Source organism: Oryzias melastigma, linkage group LG16 (assembly GCF_002922805.2).
Source record: "Oryzias melastigma strain HK-1 linkage group LG16, ASM292280v2, whole genome shotgun sequence".
Taxonomy (NCBI): Eukaryota; Metazoa; Chordata; class Actinopteri; order Beloniformes; family Adrianichthyidae; genus Oryzias; species Oryzias melastigma.
This window is the reverse complement of record NC_050527.1, coordinates 2,889,739-2,911,787: the sequence shown is the minus strand read 5'-3', so window position 1 is coordinate 2,911,787 and position 22,049 is coordinate 2,889,739. Positions and strand designations below refer to the sequence as shown.

Genomic DNA, 22,049 nt, shown 5'->3' with positions numbered 1-22,049 from the left:
TTGTGTGCCGTCCCTATAAGTAATATATTTTCAAGGCACTCTCCATACTTTGATTTGTTGCAGTATTTGGAGAGGTTTTGTTCACACAGCTCGCTGCTGAAATCCGGAGAGTCTCCAACGTCTATTTCTTGATTCTGGTTTTGGAAGCAAGAATACTTTTTCCGACGCTCGATATCCAAACGTAGATCCATTGCGTCGCCTTTTACTTTTTCCCCAGCGCTCTGAACAGATGAAAACACAGAGAACAACGTGGTGGACAGACTTTGGATTAGGGAGATAACTCTGTCACTCTCTTCTCAGCTAAGATAGATTTTAAGACTAAACATTGAAGTCCGCGAGGAAAGAGGGAAAGCTGAGTTGGGCAGAACAAAACACACAATCTGCTGTAAATTTTCTTTGGCACCTAAAGAACCAAAACATTAGCTTTATCTGTTTGTAGCATTTCCTGAATTATTACCCAAAGCATCCTTAAAGACCCACTTCAATATTCCTTTGATGTATTTTAACCCAAGAGCACTATTTCCGTTTTTTTCCGGATTTTCAATATGTTGCATTTTTCTGAGTGTCATGGATCCCTGGGTAAAGTCTCACATGTCCCAGGAATGGGTGGACCAAAGGCCCACAACTCTAGTATCATTATTTTTCTTTTTTTCTTAGGAACTTTTTGTTCTCAAATTCTCAATTTTTCAGCAATTTGAGTATGTGTTTAGTCTTCCCGTTTTATTTTTCATTTTGTTGCTTAAACCACAGTTGAAAATAAAAGAAAACTACTTTAATTGATCATGTGTTGTCATATTTTGATCTATTTTTTATGAAAAGTACTTTTTTATTGGGGTATATCATATCTGGTAAACGTGACAAGTGTTCCCAGTGGTTTTTCATTTTTAAAAGTTCCGTTTTCTAAGATAGTTTCTGAAGAACGGCAGAAATTTGCCTGAGAGTTGTGGGCGGGACCATTGGCGGGGCAACCTCAACATCCCTTCCTCCCTCTGTTTACATTCTTTCCCACTGGCTTACAAACCCTCAACCCCCCTATTTGAAGGAGTACATGGATCTATTTGTCTATAAGTGGATGCATCAGAATGGACCAAGTACCCTATTTTTCCAAACAATCTGTTACTGATTCACAACAGTTTAAATAAAAAAAATACTTGAAAATGCAATTTTAAGCCGGATTTTTTTATACGTCCTCCATCTTTTGCAAAAATGCCACAAGAACGACAAAAACCACAATTTTCATTGAATCGGGTCTTTAAGGGTCTAACAATATGAGAGTATGAAATTAACTTTTGAAAGGAAAAAACATAATATCAGCTGTTTTGTACATCATCTCTATGTTTACAGAGCATTTAAGAGGCATTTAGAGCCTGTTGGAAATTCAAAAGTCCATCTCTTGGCCATTAACACATAAATCATCTACCGTATTTTCTGGAGTATAAGTCGCACCAGAATTTAAGTCGCAAGAGCAAAAAATGTCTAATCAAGAAGAAGAAAACCATATATAAGTCACTCTGGAGTATAAGCCACACTTTTGGAAGAAAAGTGTGACGTTTCAGAACAAATCCGCCAAGGGTAGCTAAAAATAAATGAATAAATACAAAAATACAAATGTTTTGGTGTGTATAAGAAAAATGTCAAAGTTTAAGAGGAAAACAATCAGATTCTCTTCCATATTTGTTTTGGAGAACACTTCTTCTGCTGTTGTCTGTGGCAAATACTTAGATGCAGCGCCCTCTAGTGGTAGTTAAAGGAAACTACTGCTAAAGGACAACAGTGTTTACTGGGAAAATAACAAATATATGAGCTTATTTATCTCTAAAAAATCACACACATAAATCCCTCCTGAAAATAAGTCGTACCCCTGACTAAACTCAGAAAAAAACTGCGATTTATACTCTGGAAAATATGGTAGTGATGATGTCCACTGCAGGGGATTTCCTGTTTCAAGCCCTAACAGGTTCATTATCATACCATAAATGCTCTGGGTAAAAATTGGGAAATACATCAAGGTGCAAAAATGTTAAATTTCCAGGATTTTTTTTTTTTTGCATGCAACATCACAACTATGAATTTCCAACATAAAATAATGGAACTATTTTTATTTTCATAACTATTTTTTTTAGTTATATTTGGTCTTTGTTTTTGCAAGCTGGCCTAATGTGCGGATCAAATAAATGAACTGCAAAATGCATGAACTGTTGGCTATCCCTAACATCCGCTCCTTTCATTTCCTTTCAAAGGGAATACTTACGAAAGTTTAGAGCTCAGAGTCCTTTGAACAGCTTTGTCACTTGGGCTCCCATGTCTGACCGAACATGATTTATTAGCCTCAGTCATGCTCGAGCCCACAATAAAAACATTTCACTGCAAGAGGCGCTACAACAAACAAAGTGCCTTCTCTCTTTTTTTTTTTTTCGCTCATTTTTCAGACCATGTCCACTGTTGGAAAGTCATGGGCTTGCTGACTTGTTTGCCTTTCCCAACATGTGTCATACTGTGAAGTGTTCAGTCACCTTGTAAGTGCCTTCCTCTGAGCTTTTCGCGCCCCCAAAAAGCTGAGGGGGTTTCTTAAAAGCACTTGGTGAAACATCAATTCTCCTGTGGGAGAAAAAGACAGTTGTGCTGAGGTGGAACATGGATCAATACGCAACACAAGAGACTAAGCCGACGATGCAACGTGAAACAGACAGAAGAAAAACTGCAAGGCAGAAGTAAGACTGACCGCGCCCTGCATGAGAACAGAAAGATAGTTTGGATAGAGAAAAGTCAAAGAAAATACCTGAAAGCTAACAGAGGACGTGAAGCACACTGAGGGTGAGAGGATCACTCAATAGGCGACTCTACCTGTGTATCTCTGGGCTTTTTCTGGACTTCTTCGTTTCCTGCTCTGCAGCTTCTCTTTGGTACAAGGTGAATCGCTCGTTTAGAGTCAAGCCAGAGGACGGAAAGTGCTGAGCTGGAAGGGTAACAAATAAAGGCTTTGGATATACTGAAACTGGTGTTTTAGGCCATAATCAAATCTGCTAACACGACTTTTCCAGCCTTGCTTCCAGTCCATAAACAGGGTCCTCTCATTGGCTTTCCATTAAAGCACAGTCTAGAAACACGACTCACTTTTGACGTGGTGAACGATGGTGACAATGTGCTGAGCGAACAGCTCAGAGGGACTTCTTTGTGACTGAGCGTTCTGGACGTGCTGAAAGATGGAGCGAAACTCCGGATCCTTTTTGGAGGACAGCACGAGGTCCTGAGACAGCTGGCGCTCTTCAGCTAGAATATCGGAAGAGCTGAAATGACATAAAGGACTGTCTTAAGACCAGTTTTTTTTTTTTTTTGAGGACCGGCAAAGCGTCTTCATCATGTGTTGATGAAGGTACACTTACATGCTAGTATAGTAGCTTAAACCTTGATATATTATGTGATATATGCAATTCTGAGACTTCTTTAGCATCAACCAAACGTTCATTAAAAAGCCATAATATAACTTGGTTCATGTTTTCTACCCTGCAGTTCAACATCATTCCACTAGAGGCAGTAGAAAGGCTTTCCCTGCTCGTTTCAAGATGGCTGCCCCCATGGAATCCCAAAAACACTTTTGGCGGGAAAAGTTAAGCTAATTTTCTGGAGAGAACAACTCATCTACTGTTATTCATTTTTTTAATGACCACTTACTGTATTGAAAGAATGAAAAAATGTTCATAATAAGTCTTTATAAAACAGTTACACCATGTTAAAATATTCTACATTAAATTAGAGAAAGTGGGTAAATAAGAGGATTTTTCCCCCAAAACACCAATAATTTTTGTATGTTAAACTAACATTGTGAGCAAAAAAATCACGTTAAAAAATATTATTCATATTTTTTTTACAAAGAGTTTAATAAACATAATAATTTCTGTCAGTTCTTTAACATAGTAGGCTGTACAGGGTCGAACATTTGTGAGGATAAAAAGAACTGCCATTCAAATAAAACCTACAATTAATTTGGTGAACTGGAATACTAAACCTCGAAGACGGTCAGAGCTGCTGAAAAATGGATCAGTTTGATATGTACAAAGGAAAAAAAGCATTAATTTTTAATGGGAAATGCAAATGTTGTTATTTTTTTTAAGTCAAACAGTGTTTTATAATTGACTGCTTTTGCACATTTTTCAAAGAAAACATTGAAACCTACCTTATCAGATTATCTCCAAGGAACCCCATTCGTACATGAAACTTTGCTTCTTGCTTCCTCGAGGACACGGCGGTGGTGTCCTGCTCCCTCATCATGAACATCTCTCTGTTGGAGCTTCCACTCCGAGCAGCGGCAGAGGAGAGCGCAGAGGGGGATCCCGCCATCATCTTTGTCTTAAAGCTCATTTCTGGAGACAAATCTTCAAATTTCTCTGTTAGCTCCCTCTTAGCGAGCACAGCAGCAATAGCTTTGTCCTGCTTTCTCTCAGCCCATCTCTCCTCCACTGTGGAGTTGAACTCACCATTAGTAAACTGTGAGTAGGCTGCATTCTGCTTTCTAAAGCACTCTCCAAAGGGTTTTTGGCCTGAATGAGAGACACTGATCTTTGGCTTGCAGGACTCATCGCCATTGTGCAAGTCTTTAAAGAGAAACTTTAAAGAAGGCCTATTGAGGATCTCATCGTCTTCCTCCTCCCCTTCAGCGGACAGAAACGGGGATGTTTTTAAAAAGCTGTTCAAAGACACATCCCCTTTCGTCTTTTCTCTGCACTTTTCCGAAGCAGAGTCGGAAACGGTTGCAGACGTTTTGCCGTTTACTTTTCCTTTTTCCAAACCTCCATCTTCTGCTTCCGTCTTTGAGTTTTCCACAGCAGAGTTGGCTTTCTTGCTTTGCTCCTCCAAAAATCTAAAAACAAAAAAAAGGTGAAAAGACCTGAGTCTACAAAACAATAATTAACCAACAGAACTTAAAATAAACCAAATGTGAAAAGCAAAAAACAGATTTTAAAGTCCCACTCCAATTACCTGTTGATTTATTTCAAAGCTTTAATTATGATTAGGCTGTTTTAGCCTAAATTAAAACCCCTTTGTCATCAGAACATAGTTTCTGCAGAGCAGCACTGGTTCATTAGAAATTCACCTCCGAGTTGTGAGTGAAACGGTGAGTAAGCCTGTCCCCATTTCCCATCATCCATCTGTTTATGCGCTCTCATGCTAGCTTACAGCCCCTCACAACCCAAATCTTACATTAGCGGTGCAACAAAAACGGCAATCAATAATGGAGCCATCCAGGAAAACGAAGAGCTACATCGATCTAGTCGTCTCCATCGTAATAGTGTGGAGCAGGGAGCTTGTAGCCCACCGACTGTAGCGCCTATGTCACAAATACAAGCATTTTCAACTGTGTTTTTTTTTATCTGCTTCTGATTTACAACAATTTGAATGAAGAAATACTCAGAAATGTAAGTTTGAGCTTAATTTTCCTCATACATGTCCTCCATCTTGAGAAAATTGTCACCAAAAACATGATTTTCATTGGAGTGGGTCTTTGAACTAATGTAAAATACAACTAAGAAAAATCATAAAAGGGAATCTCACTTCCTGAATGCAATGGAGATTGCTTTCTTGTCCTCCTCCTGAAATTCCTCGGTGGAGAAGAAGTCAAAGCTGGAAAGCATTGGGTTCAGACCTTCATGTGAGGCTTTCCTAGTGGAGCATGAGCCACCAGCTGACTGCCACACGGGGGCGCCATTGCTTGTATCATTTGAGACCTTAGTGTTACTGGTCTGGCCGGGACTGTGGCTGTTCTGAGCGACAGAACCGGTCCCCAAACAGTTTTTCTTCCCATCACTTTTCCCACTACCTGCTCCGTCTGCAGGGTTCTCCTCTAACAACTCCACACTCGGCTCTTCCGGCTCCTCGTCTTCCTCCCCGACCTTTTGAACCTGCTTTGAGGTCAGTTGCTCATCTTTGACGTCTTCTGAGGTCTGCGCCGGCACCGTGGCTGGCCTGGCTTTTGGAGGGGAGGAGTGTGACGAGGAGGAAGAATGATGCGAGTGTCTGGATACAGGGGAGGAGGATCTGTCAGAGCGGTGAGATTGACCCTGGGGGGGGGTTCCTGAGCGATTCTGCAGGTTGTTGTGCGGTCGTCCCTGTGGGAAGTTAAACTGCTGCTGCTGCTGCTGTGGATACTGCTGCCACTGCTGGTATTTCTGCGGGTACTGTTTGTAGTTTTTCCAGTTCGGCCGATAGTTGTTATTGTTGTTGTTGTAGCCGCCTCCTCCACGCTGATAGCGTCCTCGGGGGAACTGGCCCCGTCCTCGACCCCTGAAATTGTATGGCCTTCGGAAGCCGCGGTGATAGCCCCGGAATTCCCGGTTGTTCTGTTGTTGGTATGCCCTTGGGTATTTCTTTTCCCGGTTATGAAACGGAGAGTGAGATCTTGACCGAGACCTGGAGCTTTGAAAACATAAACAACAGAGAGAACGCAGAGATTCAGGGAGAAAAATCAAGAGCAGGGTGGGAGCCCTGAAACTCTCTAAAAGTTTTATGCATGCCCACAATTTACTGCAGATCAAAGTGTTTACTAATGAGCGATCATCGTCTTTACCATGTGATGAAAAGCTTATCTGCTGGTGGGAGTGGTCTTTATCTCTCCATCAGTGACTGAACATATGTGGTCACTCGGTGCTTTTGTTAGGACTGAAACCCATTCAGACCACTATTGGACTCTTGGCAACCATGTGAGACAGCACTTTTCCACCACCGTCATGCAGAACATGACAGGAAACCTTCAGGAAAATACAAGAATCTTTTCCAGAGTTTTTTTTTTTTTTTTTTGGCCGCTCGTAAATGTGTAGTTTCTCTGCACATCAAACATAAATGGGGATTTCCTATATTAATAGTAGAGTTGTGATAGGCAGAGGAATCTTTAAAAGAAAAGTGTGGACATTTTTACTGGCAAATCATATAAAAAAAAACATAAAAAACGCATGGTAAAAAGGCACATTTCTAGTGACTGTATAGCAACTGGAAGTAGTTAAACATATGTTGGCATATGACATGTGTTTTCGTGTTTAGAGACTGACCCTGAAAAAAAAAAAAAAAGAAAAAGAAAGGCTCCTTTAGGTGTGAGTGGAACAGACTGCAGTTTCAACCTCAGCCACCAGGTGGCATTGCTGCACTTTTGACTCCAACATAAACTTTCAACACACTCTTCTGATTATATCATGCCACAATGAGTCTTTTCTTGTCCCCAGATCAATATTTTAATCAATCCAACATGCTTTTTTAAGGCAGAACCGCTATATTTACACACAGTATTTAAAAGCATCAAGATTTAGATTGTCTAACTTTTCATTCCATTTTCTTGAGCTGTACTCAATATTTCAGCTTAAAAAAACAGCATTTTTCCACAATCTTAAACCGACAACGAATATCTCAGCATTAAGATCTTAACTGTCAAAAACTTTCCCAACAATAACAGAAAGCGTTCTTTCCCGTCATTATTTCGACTCCACAAAGACAAGCCAAAAGGACACATGCACGTTCATAAAAAGATTTAAAAAATAGAGTGCATAACTCACCGATTGCGTTTTTTCATTGGAATACAGAGTGACAGAGACTGCAGCGCTCAGAGCAGAGCTGCACATTCATTGCACTGAAACTCCTCTGATAGCTCTGCTGGAGCGCAGACTCACATGGGCGGTATAGAGATGAGGAGGGGAAAAAAAACTACTTGAATCCTTTGACTCGGCCAGTTACAAGAGCTCCAACCAAACTCCATGTGGTTTTTAGCAACACATTTAAAGGTAAAAGGGGCATTTTCTGATTTAGCTACTTTATCCCACAACTCAAAAACAGACTCGCTACGTTAACTGGTGCTGCTCATGTTTCCTCTGCTTCATCAGACCTCTAATGGGAGTGCATTTAGCCCTTCAGGTGATGAGAGTTCGAATAGGCTCCAGCACCCTGAACGGGATCAAGTAGATAAAGAAATGTGAAGATGGATTAGGCTCTTCATCATCTGGGAGCGTTTCTGCACACTGAACCGTCATTTCTGACGGAGGTGACGGTAATGTAAGCGTGTAATAGTGTGGTGGAAAAGAGTTCACCACAACTTGCCAACTTTAGCGACCTATAAATATATTTACCCAACAGCCTGCGTCACTTCACCACCTCCAGCTGTAATTCCTCACGTCGGAGTCGTTTCTCTAACTTTGAACTGTCCTAAAAAACAATTCTATCCTTTGTAGGTCTTTGCCCTCCTGGTATTTCAATGTAAATGGGCACATTGGCAATTGTCTGAATACACGTTGTTCCACTTCCAGTGTGATTTTAATATGAGCTGTGACACTTCCAGGAAACTAACTATGATTGTTGCAGCCAGAAGCAACAAAACATCAACCAGAAAAAATGCACTTCAAATCCTCACTTGGTGAACATTTTTTCACATTTCACTTTGTGAAAGGTGAACTTTTCCAAAGCTGAATTTTTGTTAATTTCCTCTTTAGGGGAACCCAGTTTGGGTAAATAAATGTCACTTCTGGACATTCATTAGCTTATTAAAGACCAAACACACAGGCTGTGTCGGACCTTGTTGATGTTCCCCCCCAAAAACTTCACTTTCATAACAAGGTAAGCTTCACTGCACAGGAAATTAGTGGACATATTTGTGGGGGTTAGATTAGAAAAAGGTCCAGAGTGTGTGCAAAGACATAACAGGTTTATTTTACATCTTCATGATAGTATTTTTACACATGCTTCATTCATCTAAAAAGCCTTTAATTACCACACACAAAAAGGAGACCTATCCTACCTGTAATGACGCTTCCTGGACCGGGATCTGGAGCGACTTCTGGACTGAGAGGAGGACCGGGACCTGGACCTGGACCTGGATCTGGATCTAGAGGGGCTGCGAGATCTCGAGGCAGATTTGGTGGATCTGGTCATCTCTGCATTCGTCCCTCGCCTCAAAACTGTTATGTGGGAGAATCACATAACTGTCACAACCGTGGGAGAAGCAGCAAAGAAAGATCACCTATTGAAAGCCTCGACCGCACAAGGTGCACGTCATCGTGGGCGAGCATGCAGCACGAGGTGCAAAAAAGGAAGAAGACGGTGTGTGACATCGGGCATCCTCATGGAGGTTTTATAGTCACCTATTTGCATAGAGGGGCCGTCCTCTGTTAGTCACTTGACTTCTAGTCTCCACAATTTTTGTATCATTTCTTTTACTTTTAATTATTAATAAAATATATAAAGTTAATAATCATTAAACAGAAGAAACATTCTTAATCTATTACAGGATTACAGTAAACTCCATTAATCACTCATTTTCAATCACAAATTATGTCCAAATGACATTATTTGTTTCATTCTTTGATCCAGTGACAGATTTAAGTAAATTCCTTTGTAAGCAGATGGATTCTAATGCTATATACAAATATTTGTTGTTCAACCTCTTTTGAGGAAGTAAACAAAACCATGTGCCTCTTCGGTGAAAGCAGAACTTTTCAAGGACAAACTCAACTAATGTGGGAGTATGTGCATTCCTGTTCAGGCTGGATTAATGTATTTGTCGCCCACTGGCTTTGGCATGTTTGATTAAAAGTTTGGATGCCTCAAAGGTAAATGTTTAAGCTCAAAAGTAAACCAACGTAGAGCTGCGTTGAATCTACTCAAGAGAGAAAAAAATAAAAAAATACAGGGTGGGGGTTTAATGAAAAATTGAATTGGCAATATATATATCGTGATATTTTGTTTGGTGATCCTTGTATCGATTTAAAATGCTGACAAGACAATATTTAATGAATTATTTATGAGCGTCCTCACTTTTGTTTTCTACAGAGCCCCCCAAAAGCCAGCGGTAACAAAAATTAATAGTCCGTGCTCTCAGATTGATAAATTGTGCTCTCGAATTAATATAATTCATGCTCTCGGATTATCAATTTATGTACACTATTTACCAACGCGTGCTCCGTGCTGATGCATGTGTGCACACATTTCCGGGAGAGTTTGGATTCATCCATGATCAACACCTCTGAGGTAAGTGAAGTGGATTCATGGTCAAATAGACATAATGCAGAGATCCATTATGGATCGCACACGTAGCTAAAATGTGCCACATGTGTGCATGCCAGTTTTCCATTCAGCTGCATTTGTATTTCTCTGGGGGGAATTAGCCTTTTGGTAAATAGTGCACATAAATTAATAATCTGAGAGCACAAATTATAGGAATTCGAGAACATGAATTAGTAGTTTTCCACCTAAACCTCCGACCGCAGCACACTGAGCCTATTATTCAAAACTGGTACAGTCTTGGGACATATCGGGATACGTATCGTGAGACACGAATCGGGATACTATCGTATCGCCAAACTCCTTCCCTTATACACCCCTTTTTCAGGATATCTTGAGGTTAAGGTTCTGCTTCTGACAGATTTCTCCTGGGACTGCATGCTCTCAGACCCCTCACTTCAAAGGAGGATCTTCTCACCTTCTCCAGGCTTTACTTGCAAAGCCCAAAACTGTATTAATAGACGTAAGAATATTTAGTTTCTGCCAAGCCCACAAGGCATTATCTGTGACAGATGATCCTCGGAGAGCCTGAAAGCCCAGGGATCAAATAATTGATCTCTTCTTCAGAGTCATCTTCGGAGACTTTGGATGCAGGAAATTGCTGCTTGGACGTGATCGGGATAACAACCTAAACAATCACACGGTGGTCCCAGCATGACCCCTTGCTACTATTTAAAAGGAGAACTGGAGCATTTCCATTTTCCCCTCCGCTTCCCCCTCAAGTTCGGTGAACTTCCCGCTTTCCTCTTTGCTGGCAGATTGTTGTTTCTGGCTTCCAGAGAATTATTTCCTGAAGGTCCAGCCTCAACAGACTGTCACTTCAGCTTCAGCATGACCCTATAAGCGTGACATTGAATTATACTAAATGTCAACTTTAAAACTATCTTTTTATTTTACCTAGTTACTTGGAGGATTTTTGAAATGTGCTCAGCTCCACTTATTTTTCATCATCTTTTAAGGATTTCAACGGTTAAAATATGCAAATCACTTCAAAAATACTTCCTTGAAATTTGCTTCTTGAACCTCATTCTGCCAAAACATGAAAAGAGACAAAAACATATCAGTTGACTAAAACCGGAAAAAAAGCAACAGACCAATATTCTGTTTTTCTGTGAACTTCCTTTTTGTTTCCTTGTTACAAGGCTCCATTCTTTACTCCGAATGAATAATCAATAACCAGCTGCAGTTTGCTCTGCATGGCTGAGAACACACTCACAAAAGTTTCACTCCTCTGAGACAAACTGTGACGCATCTCTTTTGCACATATCCACTCAAATGTAGAAAACGTTGAATGAATAAGTGAGTCAGGTCCACTTTTTTCCCTACATTCCTTTGTCTTGCCAAACTGGGACACCAACCCTCCAACCATGCTCAGCTTTTTTTTAATATTAAGTTACGATAATATCTACTTGCTGAGTAGATTATAGTTATCGGATGAACATCAGAGGAGTGACACTGAAATGAAAAGTATGCTTCTTTTTTTCAGATTTTAGGCAATATTTCTTTAAAAACAACAACAAATGCGAACAGGGAAGCATTAACAGGAAGACTTTGAGAAACAAGAAAAGCCGGTCTACAGTTTAGAAGCACTGGAAGAAACAAAACAGTTCATAGATAACAATCGTGCTGTTAAAGAGAAACAGAATAGCACTGTGGAGGAAGAGGGGGGGGAGTGCATGTGCTTAAAATTTAGGCCCACCTTGGAGGGAGAAGACAACGACAGCTGAGTAATCCCCATCAGCTGTTTATTTCATGTAAGGGAAAAAGGCAGCTTTGATCAACAATGGTAATGCAACCCGAACCGCCACTCAAAGTGTTTGAGACGAAACCCTCCACTCCATCAACCTTCCTATCACCAAGAGTGGGATGCCACAGTGGCAGCTGGAATCACATTTGCTATCTATATGTGCCCCCGGGACACCCCGCTCTCTATTTCTGAAAAGCCAATGCAACTGTTGTCAGCTTGATGATTGGTTTCTGAAAAATAGCAGAGCCTCTCCTGCTGCGTTCACACCGGGCACCGAAACGCGCCCTCAAGTGACCGCTTCCAATGAAGAATCTACGGAAACGAGTGTATATGCAAGTTCTAGGTTCAATACTCTTGCGTTCACAATTTTTTAATGCTACGTACACACCTAGCATGTGTTGTGCTTTCAAGAATGGACTATAACTGGTTTCATGAATATGCTTTTTGTAAATGGTGTTCACAATGAAAAAAACAGAGAGCGGCAGGGAGAGGTTTCTTCTTCTTTTGTCTTTTTTATTGCTTACTAGCGCATGTCCGCCACCTACAGTTGGAGGAGGCTTCATGCAAGATGTCAAATCGGTGCAAATCTTACTTTTTCTTCACAGCTCTATTCCGATATTTGAAAGACTTGCTGTCATAGAATTCCAGCCAGGCACAAACCACAACTATTAATTTCTCTATCATGATACATTTTCAAATAATTGGCAACTCATACTTCACGACCAAATTCAAGTCCCCGATTGGTCAAAGCGCAACAATTTGACGCTCAATGCAGTAAGAAGTTCAACTGGTTGAACTTTCAACAAACGATTTAAACGTAGAGCTCCAAAACAGACTAAAAAATTGCGTAACTACGTGTAGGGTTGTGCCAAAATATCAACATTGCGATATTAGTCCTGCAATTGATTCTCGATGGGTTCTCATTGGGTTTTGATGTTTTATTTTTGTTTGAAGAGGCTGTAAAATGTTATATTCGTCATCCTTTGGTGAGATGTTCCTTCGGAGGTAGATAGTGGGCGCGCTATAAGACTGGCTGTCACGAGCACCAATGTGTCTGGCAGCTACTTTAATTATTTAATTTTTGTTCTGTTTACAACAATTTTGCATTTAGTAATGGCACTGCTGTTTGTGTTTACTATTGTTAACAGAATTTTGCAGATAATTCAAATTCAATTAGTGTTGATGCTTGTCAAAGACAAAGTATTACTGATTTCAGCAATGTAGCACAAAAATACCTATTTGTTGCACAAATAGGACACAAGTTTTTTATTATGATTGTGCTCAAGCTAAAAAGAATGGGGATATAGTTCCTTAAAAATATGTGTTGTTCTACATATTGAGTTATTAGAGATGATTTTACTAATTATCACAGTATCGCGATATCATTGATATCGTGAGCCATGTATTGTGTATTGCATGATTCCCAGTCCTAGCTACACGTGGACAAGAGAGTTTTGAACGCAGGTTTACGGGCATTTACATAGACTTACTGAAAGCCGTCACTCGAACACCAGCTACCGAGGCCGGTGTGTATGTAGCTACGCGCCTACGTGCAAAACCTGTGGCTATTAAGCACAGATTGAAAGTTACACCAGTGGAATTTTGACCAGTCGGGGACTCAGATTTAGTAGTGATGTATTAGTAGTGTTCTTGTCAAAACCGTTTGTGAGTTGATCATGAAGGAGAAATTAGATATTGCCATTTTTGCCCGGACAGAATGCTATGACTACAAGGCCAAATCCAAATTCTTCCCGTACCCCTACGGCTTCTACCTACCCCTAGAGTTATGGAAAAATAGTGTCTTCAAACTCAGACGTCACTGCCATCCGGTCAGCTACATTAGCACTTGGACATACATAAAAACATTGGTTATATTACTTTAGAAAGGTTGTGCAAAAACAAAGACTTACATTACATGTAAACTTCTGCACTTCAGAGCACACTTACATGAAGAAATGAGGTTCTCCTCCACAGCACAATTAACCCTCACAGCACAGTGGGAGGCTCTGCATCCATACGCGGCGAGGTGTAGCTCTTGAAAAACTATTTTGAAAAACCCTACCACTTCAAATGCCCCTACAACTGGAGGAGTAGGGAGAAACCGTAGGGAAAGATACAGCTTAATCAGAATAGAGCTGTGAAAGAAAAAGCCTAGAGCAAGATTTGCAAAATTTTCACCGCTTCAAGATTTCACACTAAGCTTCTTTCAACTGTGACTATATGTGCTAGTAGTGGCACCAGTCCAGTGTGAGCACCATATGGAAAAAGCGCGTTCAAGAACCCACATTCAACACGTTTCTGAACCCACATCTCGTGCCCAAAGTTGTACTTTCACTGGAGCTTCACTGACAGGCTGGGAAGATCTGGAACGACTGATTTCTACATTTGTTTTCAATAACTGCCACGCAAGTAAAAAACAACTTCAAAATCAAATATGCTATAACCTTAACCTTTGCTAATTACATACAATAGTAACTTCCACTAACTACATAGTAACCCTTACTAGATGCAAGCAATGTTTTTATTTTTCAGAGAAGATGCAGCGTTTTAACCATCAAGTTTTACTCTCATGACAGTAATCAGCATTCCCACAGACTTAACAACTGCCTCTGTAGCTGCTATGAAGTGTGTGGCTCCTGCGTGGAAAATGGACGAGTGTAACAGAGGCATCCTCACTCCAACATACTTCCCAGCTGTCTGTCATCACCACATTTGTGGAGCTCTCCTGCATTCATGAGGGAACTAATATGCCGAAGGTCCTCTCTATTTTAGTCTGCCTGGAACCGCCTGGCGAAATCAAGCGCTTGTGGGTTTTAAAATGCATTCATAATATATACGGCCTTGTGGCTTGGCATTGAAGTGTAAATCTTGAGATGTTTTTTTTTTGTTTTGATTGCTTGTTAAGACAGTTATGGTACACAATCAGCTCTACCATGAAGCCTCCAGAGATGGATAGTAATATAAATCCCTTTTATATTTTTTTTCCTAATTGTGCCATCTCACATAGTTACCCTACAAAGGATGACCCATATTCACGTGGAAGGAAAATTAAATGGGCTTTAATGCTTCCAGTGTGTGCCAGCATTGATAGACACACCCTCTTGCCAAACAGGATTGACCACAGCTTGGATCCTGCATTTCTGCGGGATGTACCAAGCCAAACAGCTCTCAAAGACAACATGATTTTTTAAAGCTGCAGGGTTCAGGATTGAGGATGTTTACAGGAGGTGGACGAACACTTGTTGAAGCCTATAATAACATTCTTGCACTGGCTGGCCAACAGCTGTCCCTTTTTTGAGTTAATTTTAAATCCTCTGGAGGTCTGACGATGCTGTTTTTGCTGCTCGAGTTCAATATCTTGGATAAATTGTAGGAATAAAAGCCAAAATAATTTGGAGGAAACGCCGGCTAAAGCCAGTGTGGATTTAGGATGGGGCTGAGAGCGCATCAGCCCCGCGTGCGCTCATTGGGGGACAAGTACGGTGGCCCCGAAGAGCAAATCAACAATTCACTCGACGCAAAAACATTTTAAAGGTCACAACGACAAGTAAAAATCAATACAAATATATGTATAAAACAAAACAACAACTTATATTATATTTTAATAAACAAAACTCAAAAATTCCAGAAACCCAAACGCAACACGAGTGTCTCGAGCGCAACAAATCTTTCCAAGCGCGTGACTGACGTCTCCCAAAAATAATTATGTATAAAAGTTTTGTCAAAATCAAGATTTTTTTTTTCTTTTTATATTACCATCTTCCTTATGGGAACGTTTATAAATACCCCCTTACCGTTTGCTGCTGTCCTTCAACGCGTCGCGTTCATGGACCGCTAGATAAAGTAGGGAAAAAGATTAACGCCGTTTCCTGTTGATCCGTCGGTACCGTTGGGCTCAACTTTCGTGAGAGTTTGCCCTTTCGGCTGAAAGTGTGCGGTGCTCCTCAGACTGACAGACAGAGGATGTGTGTGACGGCTTCAGGGAGCTGCAGAGAGCTTCAAATTTCCCCCCGCCCTCCACGTCCGTCAACACACCTTTACTGCGTCTAAAAGCGGTCATTGGTCGCAGCTCTGCTCAGCGTGGCAGACAGAAACTCAGTATTAACGAAAAGATCTACTATAATCACATTAGCATCTTAAATATACACTTGAACATTTATTCTAAAGTCTATTTGTAACTAGATTAATTTAATTTATGCATCTGAAATTTAGATTTATCCATTTTCTGTTTCATATTCTTGTTCATGAACGCAGCACAGGAATGTCCTGATATAACAGTGTATTTACAGTGTTTTTCCATTTTTTTCTATTGTAAAATCGTTTCCAGTGGTCTTTTAATAATAATTATGCAGTTTTTAGCTTAAAATTAAAAGCTTTTAATTCTTTAAGACATTCTCTGAGCTCTTTTCCCATCAGTCTTTTGTTTACACGCTTTCTCACTAGCTTACAGCACCTCACAAGCCCAAGCTAATATTAGCATAGCAAAAAAAAAAAAATTCAGCAAGCATTATCAGAGCAATCCTACCTTACAGTTTTGAGCCAGATACCATCTCAGACAAGGAAAATGAAGATGTTAATGCATCTATTTTTCTGCAAGTGGATGCTTCAGAATTTTCATCTGCTCTTGATTCATCACAATTTTAATGAAGACATACTCAATTATTTTATACATAGTGAACTTTACTTAGTAGTAAACTTTTATATAGAACCTTTCACAGATAAAATCACATAGTGCTTTGCATGTCCTCATACATATAGGCTACATGCATACATACATGTCCTCCATGACAAAAATGCTATAAGAACATGCTAAAAACACCAAAAGCACAGTTTTCACCATTGCAAAACTTGATTTGAGCTTGATTTGAGCTTGTTGAGCTTATTGTGTTGCCTTTTGAGCTTGCCACAGCACATTTATCAATAATAATACTTTTAGCTTCTTTAAATTGTGCTCTTGTAAAATTAAATAAAATAATATATCCGGAACTTGAAGGACCCAAAACACCAAAAGGTGACAAAGGATAATCAACTGGAATGAAGACAGCTGTGTATTATCAACACTAAAATTATTATTACTAAAAAAGCAAACTAGCACATTCCTAACAGAATAATAAAAGAAACTGAACAGCAAAGAAAACTGTGAGAGATAACACTTTTTTTCTTTTTTAAATATTATTTTAGCCTGGTCTTCAAACAATATTTAAATATTTTTTTCACCCATTAATAGTTATTTAAATAGAAAACACTAAACTGTTAAACTAAGACTAAGCGGATTCACATGCTTTATCCAGCTTTTTTTCCCCAAAACTATAGTACTAAAATAGTTTAAATAATAAATCATAATGACTGAATAATGCAGCAGTAGCCATAAATCTGATTCAAAATTATTCAAATTTTGATGACTTCATGGTCTTAAACCTTTATCGGTGCAAACAATACCTGAACATGTAAAAGAGATCCTGATCTCAACGGGTTTTTATCTGGTTAAATAAAGGTTACTACTACTACTACTAAAAAAATAAGTTGGAAAAAATATTTATTGTCCTTCGCAAGCTATTAATTTTTCTGTAAGACTTTTAAAGTTCTCAAGAAGAGATCAGCTTCATGACACAGTGAACAGCTATGACTGAGGGATGATGGAGAGAACTGTTTTTTACAGCCAAAATGGTCAGAAATGTGTGTTCAAAGTGGTGAAGATGATGTTATTGGCATGATGAAGAGACTCAGCAACACTCCTCACCTTAATCTCATCCAGACTCAGTTATAAGGAATCAAAGTGAGAATGAAGGCTGGAGACACAAATGCTGGTTGGATTAAAATAACTGTTTTACATTTGTTTGTTCTGCTGAAGGTTTTTTTATAACTATTTCCTGTTTTCTTATGTCTATTGTCATTTTCATGAATTTAAATCAGTAAAAGAAAAGAAAATCTAGTAAAAATTATCTTCAGTGTCTTAAAATGCAACACAGCAAAAGTTTTTGGGACACAAAAGGAAATCTTTCTGATCGCCTCACAATTATCATGTAGTGTGTACAAGGTGACAGTAGAGGTGTGCACAGGCAGAATGTGGATATTTTGTATAAAAGTGAGTCAGCGTATTTTCTCCCACAGATTGTGCTATCACGAACAAGATTAAACTCAAATGGAACTGGAGTTCAATAGATCGGATTTTCTGGTTAAAGTCATTCTCACTCTGAGACAACTGAAACTGTCAGCTGTTCAAGAGGTTCCAAAGAAAACAGGTGCTGCACTGATGTTTTTTTCTTGGTAAATTTCCAGAGTTTGTTTCAAAAAGCAGCAGAAACCAACTCACTTAAACACAGAGTAAAAGGGAGATTTATAAAAGGAGGGAAATATTATTGGCAGAGCAATGCCAGGATTGTGACGTCTAACAAAAACATCTCAACATTTGTCTTTAGCTTGCTATTTTGTGGCTTTGTTTCCTCATAACTTGTGACAAAAACCATTTTGAACTATACATTTAAACACCTGAACTTTTAAGAAAAACTTAACAAAAGTCCAAAATCTTGAGACAAAACTTAAACTTATCAATAGCGTCTCTTCCCAAAAGGAAAATTCTGTTGTCTGAGACTTTTTTTTTCCTTTGGATATTTATGTTACGAGTTAACAAAGTTAAAAAAAAAATGTCTATGAGAGTTATTTCATTTACAAAAGACAAATTGCTGAAATAAAAGGCTAAACTGGATGTTAAACATCAACACTTTAGGTAAATGTCAGAGCTTGTGAAGTCCATAAACATGGAAAGTGCGGTGCTGTGGTAAGAGTTTAATCAATGCAATGATTTACAGAAGTGGTGAACATGAATAGTCTGTTGTGTTCGTCCGGTCTTTGTGTTTAAATGTGGAAAAAAATCTATACAGATAAGACATGCTGTTGCGTCTAGCATTCGTGCTCCAAATGCAAAATAATGTATTAATTCAAAACAGATACCAAAACGTTATCATTGACTAAGCACTAAATAGCTGATTTGTTGAGATGTTTGTTAAACATTTTTTTAGGGATTTGCACCATTCAGGTAATTGTATTAAAATGTTGTCTTTCTCCTATTATCCATGTGCACAAGTCACTTTCAGAAAGAGTTATTAGTCCCCGTGACTATGTGCACCTCTTTGTTTTTTTTAATACTTAAATTCTGCCAAGAGGAGCACAAAAAGCACATCTAAGCGCAATGAGTTTATCTGAGTTTCTCCTTGCAAATATCGAGCGAACATTACTGACCATCTTCATCAGTGGACATTTGCTATGGAAATGCAATGGTTCATACGAAATAGGTACAAAAAGCCAGCGGTGCATGCGGCGATCACACATCCTGCTAATTTTATTAATTCAAATCACTCTTTCCAGGAAACTGAAACATGAAAACAACCAAAAGCAGAAATGCAAGATTGAGAAGCGGCTCCAACTGTTGTTGGGTGACTCATCTTTTTGTTTTATGTAAATAATAGTTGAATTGTATGACTTAATCAATTGAAAATGTTACATAAAAACACTTAGCTAAAATGTGAAAACTTGCATAAATATATGGCATTTTTGCAATGTTTACAATTTTTTTTATTTCAATGCAGTGCTTAGTTCAAATCTATGTTGTGAGGCAAAAAAAGTATTTGAAAAGGTGTCCCAGTTAAAAAGATAAGAGGTCTGTAATGTTCATCATAGGTTTACTTCAACTGTGATAGACAGAATATAGAGAAAGAATCCAGAAAATGACATTGTTTGATTTTTAAATATGATTTTTGTATATGGGGCAGAAAATAAGCATAAAACACACAAGAATTCTGTCCCTCACAGAAGAGAATTATTTAAGAAGCTCCTCTATCCATTATATCTACATTACTGTTACCTGTTTGAACTGGTTTTCAGTATAAAAGACATATGTTCACAGCCTAACACAGTGACCAAAGAGCTGTCGAAGGACACCATTGACCAGATTATGGACCGCAACAGGAATGGGATGAACCAATCTACTAACAGGCCACTTGATGAGAAAAGATTAACTGTTGGAGCAATAATTTAAGAAAAAATGGAAGAAATACAAGATTAGTGATCATCTTGTGCAGCACTCATGATCTGAAGCAGTGAAGAAAATCTTCCAAACTTCCTTTCACCTCCTTGACATTTACACGTGGATCAAGTTGAAATGTTTTTGTAACCTTAGAGCCCAGTGAATGTGGATGCAAAGATTTCAATTTTTGTCGAATATATGTTAATCCATCTTATTTTTTCATTTGCAACAATACATTTCTACAATGAAAAGCACAAAAAACAGGATTAATTTTTTTTTTTTTAACTAAGTATAGCCATGTTATCATCAGTGTTGAAAGTCAGACCTGTGATGCCCCCCTCATCCATCTCTCCACAACACATGGCTTTTGTCCAGACACTAGGCAGCTATTTTGAGCACGATTATTTCTGACACCACTTTCTCCCTCTGTGCTGGGATAAAAGAGTTCACACTGCCTTGGCTTTATCTCCTGCCCACCTGTTGGAGTTGTTCATCTCCTTGAATGACATTCTTCAATGTAAACAGCTTTAAAACTAGTAAAAACGGCCACACTTCATTGATTTAAGGGCATAACTTCTATATTTAATCATATAAAGTAACAGAATAATGAAAAACAATACATAAATAATAAAAACATAACACAATGAATGCATCAAATTAGTCAATGCATTTAGTCAAAAAAATAATCTATCGCAGTGTTGGGAGTAAAAAAAGTAATTTTTCTGGCAGCATATTGAAAAGTATTACTATTAGTATGGTTTTACTCTTTACATGTGTAGAAACTTTGATATTACAACAGAGTAACTAGGAAAAATGTAAATAATGCATCAAGATCATGAGAGGTCAACGATTTATTAAAAAAAAACTTTTTTTTTATTCTTCTCTACTCATATTAATTGCATTTACTTTAATGCTTCAAGTACTCCAACTATTTATTTGTAATATTCCTCATGTTCAGTCCTGTTTTGTCACAGAGCAATTATCTATGTTATTGGTATAAAAAAACATGATACTGAATATTTGTGGTGAATAGTTCATTTTCATGAAATGTTTTTTCAGTGCAACAAACATAAATCAATGAAGGGTTTATTTGAATTGAAAATATAAATGTTTTGCATATTCATTTTCGGGTTAACCTCAGAGTTCACAGAGATGTTTTGCCAAAGAAATGGGGCAGAATTAAATTTTTCAACTAAATAGTTAAACCGTTGTTTCTGTTTTTGATTTATTTAAATAGGAGTCAATTAAAAATGGAGGGGAAAAAATGAAAACTTTGTAATTTAAAACACAGAGGATAAGAATACAAATTAAATCTGTGATTTCCCAAATTTAAATAGGCTTTCAAAAATATGTATATATATGTATTACCATCTGGTTGCAATGTATGGAGGTTGTAAAGAGGTTGAACTTAAATCTGTCATTGGACCATGACGGACTTTATCTATGCACAGTTGTGGTTCCACAACTTCCTATAAAAAGAGTTCAGAGTGAGTAAACGAACACGAATTGTGAATGAAATGAAAAAACATGATATCCTCTGAGGGTTTGCAGGGTGTGGAGTGCTGATTTGCACACCAAGCTAACATAAAAAAAGATCAAGAGTTTTTGACTTTTAACTCCTGCTGAAGAGTCTGTGTATTTGTTAAAATAAATAATGTGTCAAACAGCAACAGTTGGAATATGCATAAAACTTTGCATATGGTTCTGCATCAAGCCCCTTGTTGATGTTTACAATGTGCTTTGTCGTTTATATCTCCTTGTAGTGACACAGCTATATGCTGGATGGCGACGTGCACTTTATTGCAGTTACTAGAGAACATAGCCGATGTCACGTATTCATGCTAGTTTTTTTCACCCGGACCATTGACTGTAAATGAAAACTGGACCTAGTGAGTGTGATGTCACACTCACTAGGAAAATGGCTCCAATGAATTAATGGCATTGTCGCCATTTGTCACAATTACTTTCACAATTTTTACGATAATGAGCAGTGATTGGTCCAAGTCGGTCTGAGACATTGTTTCCATGGCAACCACTCTCACCAATCATGAGTGACCTTGTTGGATGTCTACACCGCTACTACTTGAAAGCAGGGTAGAACTCAGCATTTTAAATACTCGATGTGAGACCACATGCTTTCATTGAGGCATCTTATTGGTCAGTTTATAACTTGACTAAATGACTAAATTATTAGAATAACATATTTCGTATTCCCAGTTGGTTTTTTAGGATCTTGGTGTATGATTG

At 38.6% G+C, this 22,049-nt stretch overlaps 1 protein-coding gene across 4 annotated transcripts in view; it reads right to left on the bottom strand.

Annotated features, from left to right (window-relative positions):
- The window catches only part of thrap3a (thyroid hormone receptor associated protein 3a), a 46,032-nt gene that overhangs the window by 3,930 nt on the left and 20,053 nt on the right, over nucleotides 1–22,049 (bottom strand). For 2 of the 4 annotated variants that reach the window (XM_024267202.2, XM_036215813.1), the window contains 7 exons: nucleotides 8,771–8,930; nucleotides 5,551–6,411; nucleotides 4,175–4,858; nucleotides 3,115–3,287; nucleotides 2,845–2,956; nucleotides 2,514–2,598; nucleotides 49–221 (listed from right to left, as the gene is read on the bottom strand). In XM_024267202.2, coding sequence (XP_024122970.1) covers nucleotides 49–221; nucleotides 2,514–2,598; nucleotides 2,845–2,956; nucleotides 3,115–3,287; nucleotides 4,175–4,858; nucleotides 5,551–6,411; nucleotides 8,771–8,904 — 2,222 coding nt within the window. In that variant the 5' untranslated portion in view covers nucleotides 8,905–8,930. Of the gene's footprint in view, nucleotides 1–48; nucleotides 222–2,513; nucleotides 2,599–2,844; nucleotides 2,957–3,114; nucleotides 3,288–4,174; nucleotides 4,859–5,550; nucleotides 6,412–7,538; nucleotides 7,865–8,770; nucleotides 8,931–15,573; nucleotides 15,807–22,049 lie in introns of those variants that run through there. The other 2 variants (XM_024267201.2, XM_024267204.2) reach the window with 2 other exon arrangements.